Here is a 6749-nt window from a genome sequence, read left to right as displayed (position 1 = left end):
CTGAAAGATATAGATATTTTTTAATAAAGACTAAATAAGATAATATCTCAAAAAATTTAAAATTTAAGAATATAAATTTAACTATCTAATATTATAATGCATTATTTAATTTATTTAATTAAATAATAAATTATATAAATATATATATATACATGAAACAAATCTAATCTAAAATTTTAAATCATTTGTAGAACAAAAAAATACAAACTATATAAAAAATAAAAAATAAAACTTTAGTTTTATTATTTTAATAAACTATAAAATTCTAATCATTTATTATATATATTCATGCATGTTTTTATGTGTTTTACGTTTTTATGTATATATATATATATGTTTATTATGATTTCAAAATTCCTAGTACATAAATACATGGAATATGTATGATATAAAAAATAAGAAATAAAATTAAAAAAATATCACAATACTATTCAAATAAAAAAAATAACTTATTAAGAAAAAATCATAAAAAAATTCATGATAAAAAATGGACATTTAAATTTTCAAACATATTACACTAGAATTACAAATATTCCAGTTCCACTAACCTTTATCCGGTTTCGTCAATCTATCTATACCCGGTTCCATACCCGATTAGCAAAACCTGGGGTTCATATCTCTGTGTCCGCGGACCCCCAAACCTAAACCCGTGCGAGTGAAAGCTGAAGAAAATGAGCTCGTCTTGTGAGCATTGCGAGCTTGGAAATTTCCACTTGATTCATCATCTAGTCGACAATGGCCGCAACAAATTCTGCCATCGAGAAGCGCACATTGTAATGTTATTTTTCTCGATTTCGCATTTAATTTGGGTTTCTCAGTTTCTGTCATCTCTGCCAGTCAATCTGACATCAGGCTCGTTGTTTTGTTTCAGGAAAGCGGTAATCACTCGTGGGTCTTCCCATTCCAACGATTAATTCTTATTTTATAATGCCTGCGTAGGAATCAGAAGCTTTGGGATTAATGGACCCATGAAGTGATTGTCTGTGGTCGAATTGGGTACCGATGCGCTCAACGTCCTCAGGCGCAAGACTTCAGGTCAACGATGAGGGTTGCTGATCTTCGAAGTGAATGTGTGGTACATTCTGGCTGGGAATAGAGGGGGGTTGAGTGTTTTCTGAGAATTGGTTTAGGATGATGCTGTGCTTGTTAGCTGATTGTATCAACTTACCATTTTCTTGTTTCGTCTTCACGTTTTCTGCGTCGAACGGGTTCTACGGGTGCTGATGGGATTCTTAGTGTGTGTTTGTATGTACTACGTTATGCTCGAGATGAAGAAGCTGCAATGCGGAGACTTGACTTGCGGAGATTCATTCAACGTCCTCACAGTACAGGTGCTTGTTGCCGGGGCATGCGGTGAGTCCACCATTGATCTATTGGAGTTCATGCTATATTTTCTGGAGATCTTTGATTCGTCATCATCAATGGGTCCTTTACCTGATCCACTTTAAGTTCGTTTATTCTCACTTCATACGATCAATTTTGAGTTGCTGGGATTTTAATGAAATTGGTTGCTTGCTATCCATGGTATACATTGTTTAGGGTTAATGTGCATTTCATTGCTGAAGGTATCAATTTGTATTTCCGACGAACGGCCACAATGTATTTTGTAAACCTATAGTTTTTTAGCCAACTCGTAATATATCACAGTTCATCTTCCTTTTAAAATGATATCAATTTTATATTGATGAACTCCTCAATGTTTCAGGTTTCAATTGGATTGCATTGTATCCTTTGTAATATTCTTTGAGAGAATGCAGCTTAATCAGTCTCTTAGCCTCCACTCATCATTTCACGGGGAGTAAAATTCTGATAAGCTGCGATTTGGGTGCAGGTACGATCTACCGTTGCTTCATATATATATATATATAGATATAGATATATTTACGTATTTTCTGTTGTTTTGGAGCAATACAAACCCTGTGTGCTGTAGAATCGCAACCTTCAACTGAAGACCACGAGTATTTCAGGTGCCACGCCAGTGTTCACAAATACGTCCTTGCAAGTATGTGTGATAAAAGTGATCGTATGTCAAGCAAGTTCCTCGATGAGACCCGATGCCACAGCATATGCCGAATCATGATAGGACGCGTTGGACCAATTCAATGGTGCGGGGCATCCTGCAATCAAATCATTTAGCTCATACCTCGGTTCCGATTAAGCTTGCGCATAAAATCCGTTTTTGTTTTTGCTTTTGTTTGTTTGTGTTGTTTGTTTGTTTGTTCTTTTTCTTCTTCTTCTTTTATTTTTATATTTTTATATTTTTTTTGTGCTACAGTGATTGAGTTATGATCTCCTTCATGACATATTAGAATTTACAAAGTGAGGTATTTCCATGCGATGTACTCCGCTGTGCTAACAGTGGGGTAGTGCATCCCAGGGCGCGTGGTATCAAGTGCCTAGGAAATGAATTGTAGATTCATACTTTGCAGGTGCAACGTGGTTCTGCGTCAAGAATATAGCCGTTTTTTCGCCATCCAGTTTAGGATCGTGTTTGCATTCCTGAGTAGCAGAATTCTGTTCACGTCATTTATAAGTGCATTTCTCAAGCAGGATGTGTACACAGAATTGACATATTTTGAGTTCTGTGTTTTATGAAATCACAATGTCATCCCTTTTCATGCTATTTGAAGTACTAGTAAGTGGCATCTTGCTGGCGCTGTATCTCACCTGGGTAATGCAGTGGATGCGACTGCTTCACAAGAGACTTCCTATTTTCTGGAGCAACTGTGACATGTCTCGACAACGCATTGAACCTCAGGCAGCTTCATCTGTCAACTCACTTGGGGAGCTCATGTTTCGAAGTCGGTGCTTTGCAGTAGTATGGATTTCTGGATAGAAGTTGAAGTAAGCCGTTCCACCCAATTGGGTGTCAGCATGCAATCCCTTCAACTATGTAAAAAACTAAAACTAAGGTAAACCCAAACCTTGCATTCATGTGGTTGTGTTTCAGATTTTGAACAACATGCTTGGAACTGAGTAAAATATCCAAAAGATGAATGCAGAACTGTCACGTCTATAACCGCTGAAGGTTGTGGGCAGTCCACATCGTTGCTTTGGACAGTAACAAGGTCAAACCAATGCCTTCAAGATGTAATTCACTCCCTCTACTTCCTAAACCACTACCGAAAAACTCTCCTACAAAATTCCAGAATTAATTTTCTAGGCGCCAAACAGTGAGGATTTCTGAAATCAAGATGCCAGGACACATTATTATGTCCACAATTTTCGGCATTGGGGAGGCCAGCATTGCATTATCAAATGCTCAGCATTTTAATCAAAAACACTGTCACAACTTTAAGCTACAATCATCAAAGACACTGATTCACAAGAGAAAATGAGCAATTTGTTGGGCCATCTCAATGGCACCAAGAAATGGGTGACAGCCCCTTCAATACATTCACCAACTTTCGCCCATTTGGGTTTCTCAGACGAGCAGCCTCTTGAACTAAAACTCCGAGCCCTAGACTGCAGCTTCCATCCTCTGCAAACTTTACAAACCTTGGTGTTTCTCCACACACACTGCTGAATCGTTCCAGTTGTGGGCTAGTGAGGAATGAATACTCAGGTTTGGGATCATGCCTGCCTCCCTGTTCAAATATCGCATGTTATCTGGCTGTCAGTTCGTCAGCACTGGGCTTTTTAGCAGAGTTTTGTCTGGGGGAGAGTACTACTAACTTATTCTCCGTCTCTGCTTCTTCTTCTTCTTCTCTTTCCTCTTCTGTTGTTCCCAGCACAATGGAGTTCTCACCAGAAGAAGATCTCTTGCCAGTGTGACACTCCAACAATCCCAGATATTTTATCAGTGGAGCAGGTGCAAGTAGGATAGCATTCCACTCACTGACAACCAACTCCTAACATGGACTGCTTGTCAACGGCAAAGAAAGAAACAAAGAGAGAAAGATCAGGTGGCTTCATAACAGTGGGGGTGGTGGAGTTGAGTCTTGTTTTTTTCTTGTTTAATATTTTTTTTGTTGTGTTTTTATTTTCGTTGAAGATTTTAGGGTTAGGGTAGCTGAGAAGCTGAGAATGATCTACCAAGAGTGTACTTGGGGACATCTAGCTTATACAATAGTGGGGTAAGTGGAGGGCAAATTAGCCAGGGAAATGTACCTACCCATGGCTATTGATTCCCTGTTTTTTTATTTTGTACTCACAATGTGATGGATGGCCTCTTCCCTGGTTCCCAAAAGAGGGAGGGGCTACAAGCCAAAGCATTTTGTTTTGGAAGGGTTTTCAATCATTAACAATTGGGGTATATATGCCAAGATGGAACAGCTACTTGGGTTGTTTAGTACACACACCCACATATATATATATATATATATTACTCCATTAGGTTGTGAAATTGAGGGGAATGGGAAAAGGGTACCATGGGAACATAATGGATGGGGCAAAGTGGGAGAGAGGAAGAGGAGTGCCAGAAGGGGAATAAATAGTGTGAGAAGTCTTAATAGCCACATTTGGAAAAGGACCGGCTTGGTGTTTTATGGTAAAATGGTGGAGGTAGTGGCCTCCTTTCACATGTGGAAATGGCCACTTCACTTGCTTGGAGTGTCATCAGTGTCAGTGAGAGGACAGACCCCATTTTCTTACTCTTGTTCTATTCTATTCCACCTTATAGAAAGAAAGAAAGGGCCCAGACCACCTCATCTTTCCCCTTCTTCCTTTATCCTCCATAATGATATGATGTTCCAAGGGCACAATAGGAATGGTTCTTCCTTTGTAGGAGGAATGACCCCTTGACATGCTGCAACTGGCTGATGATACTCATCTTGAAAACTCCATATATCAGTATTGATATATTTAAGAAATAAAAATAAAAATAAAAACAGAAACATAACCATACTATTGTGTTGAAACATGCTGTGGATTTTATTTTTTTTAATAAGAAACTGGATGAGTCCCTATGTCTTCTTGGTCCCTTATTTGCTCTTTCACTGAACTTCCAGAAGGAAAACAAAAAAAGAAATTGAGGCGTTGAAAAATAGAAGCAAGAACTAAAGTTTCTGAAAGAGTGGGCCTATATATATATATATATATATATATATGTAAAAGCGTTATTTTTCATTTAAAATTTTCTGACTAGCCTTAAATGTGGAATGGGGCATAAATTCACACTTGTGTGAATTCATGTGTGTGTGTTTGTTAGTTCGTTTGTTTGTTACTTAAATAAATAAATAAATATTTGTATATTTATACCCTGATGGAAGTCGGGGGGGGGAGGGTGGGGGTTAGAGCATTCTGGGGTGGAATCATGCCCAGTGGACCTGGGCAATGATGATGACGAGGATAATATAATATAACATATAATATAATATATGATATATATTTATATACATAATAGAGTTCAAGGGGGTTGTAAGGGTAGGCCAACTGCCCCCCAACAATCGCATCATGTAGTGATGGAGACAAGGAAGATAAGAAAGAAATAAGAAAGCAAGAAAAGGAAGGAAGGATCAAAGAAGCAGGAGATAGTGAAGTGATTGGTGGGTCACCTGGATTCATCAAACAAAAAATAAATAAATAAGAGGGAAGAGAAGGAAGAGTTCAAAAGTATCCTAATCAAATGGTTAATGTAATGTGAAAAGACCCCGCTAATGGCCTTGAAAGAGAGGACAGAGAGAACCGCATTTAATTGATTTAATAGAAGCACATAAATATATCCAATACTATGAAGGGGGGGTATATACTATTTACCCTTCCAATAATAGATGCTAATAATTCACCATTTTAAATGCCATTTTATTACTCTTCTTCATGGCCTTGTGCACAATAAGTGTGCAGGAACTATCCTCATTATCAAAAAAGAAAAAGGAAAAAGGAAGAAAAAGAAAAGGATGCAACGCTGTAAACTAAGTGGACCAGCCTTCCTTGATGTGAAGAGCCAAGCTGCAGCCAGCCGCGGCCGCTGACGCTGACGCCACCGCAACCGCAACTGCGACCGTTGCTGCCAGTGCCGCCCACGCAGCGTCGTAACCTTCCGGAGAGACTCACGAAGCCAGGGATGGCGATGACGATGGCGACGGAGACGGAGATGAAGGCTGGCTTACCTTGCCTTTGCCTTCTCGCGGGGCTGTTCCCTGTCGTCGTCACTACCACATCACGGTGACGCTACAGGAAACGGTGGTGGTCCTCCCTCCCTCCTTCCTGCCCGTCCTTTCTTCTTCTTCCTTCCTGGGAAAAAGGTGATCGGTGCTGCTGTTGTTGTTGTTAGACAAGTTGACAGCCAAACCTCCGTTCATGACCTCGGAAATCCTTCCTTAGCGCGCATTGTCGCAAGCCAGAAGTTCCGAGACACTAAAAAGCAATGGTAAGAAAGCGCAATGAAGCCTCGAGGAAGAGGTTGCACCGGGACATCGCCGGTGTGTGTATTGCGGCGTGCGTGCGTGCTTGCTTGGTTGCTTGCTTGCGTGTGTGTGCGCGTGTGCATCAAGCTCCATAGCTGCTTCCTTGGGGCTTCATGCCATGCACACTCTCCCTTATTTCTCCCTCATGGATTTCCTAACCTCTCATTTTTGCTTCTCCTGGTTGGTGTATGTTTATACGCATTTATGTATACGTATTTCTGACGTGAGGATGATGGATGACACTACATTTTGCTTCTTTTCTTTTCTTTTCTTTTTTTTAAAAACTTTGTATCATTCAGAACTTGTTTTTAGCTTCTTTTGTCAAGTATTAAAACTTGTGGAAAAATAAATATAAAATATTAGAAACTTCACAACTTCAATAGATCACAAACAATATTTTTA

The 6749-nt window shown here is 39.3% G+C and overlaps 1 protein-coding gene across 44 annotated transcripts; it reads left to right on the top strand.

The window, feature by feature from the left end:
* Positions 1-625: 625 nt before the first annotated feature.
* On the top strand, positions 626-4257 carry LOC112282091 (uncharacterized). 44 transcript variants are annotated; one of them, XR_016503059.1, is made up of 8 exons: positions 666-773; positions 872-1070; positions 1237-1353; positions 1706-1831; positions 1968-2105; positions 2430-2912; positions 2993-3565; positions 3732-4257. XR_016503059.1 is itself a non-coding variant. In XM_073533849.2 (6 exons), the coding sequence occupies exons 2-5, from the start codon at positions 1069-1071 to the stop codon at positions 2817-2819; spliced, it is 363 nt and encodes a 120-aa protein (XP_073389950.1). In that variant the 5' UTR covers positions 664-773; positions 872-1068; the 3' UTR covers positions 2820-2844; positions 2993-4257. The 44 variants fall into 44 exon arrangements, 8 of the variants coding, with proteins under 8 accessions (XP_073389950.1, XP_090106746.1, XP_073389949.1 ...); XR_016503077.1 differs by having other exon boundaries at positions 872-1035; positions 1275-1353; positions 2378-2912; positions 2993-4257; XR_012217446.2 differs by having other exon boundaries at positions 872-1075; positions 2378-2912; positions 2993-4257.
* Positions 4258-6749: the final 2492 nt, after the last annotated feature.

Source organism: Physcomitrium patens, chromosome 5, assembly GCF_059467195.1.
Source record: "Physcomitrium patens ecotype Gransden chromosome 5, ASM5946719v1, whole genome shotgun sequence".
NCBI lineage: Eukaryota > Viridiplantae > Streptophyta > Bryopsida > Funariales > Funariaceae > Physcomitrium > Physcomitrium patens.
The sequence above is the reverse complement of the archived record's forward strand: the minus strand, read 5'-3'. Positions and strand labels throughout refer to the sequence as shown.

Bases quoted from the DNA above. Each gene is read 5' to 3' on its own strand.
- LOC112282091 (XM_073533840.2), top strand. The intron at 1,354-1,967 runs GTGAGTCCACCA...CGAGTATTTCAG, and splicing joins GCTTGTTGCCGGGGCATGCG to GTGCCACGCCAGTGTTCACA. The intron at 2,106-2,429 runs GTGCGGGGCATC...CATACTTTGCAG, and splicing joins CGCGTTGGACCAATTCAATG to GTGCAACGTGGTTCTGCGTC.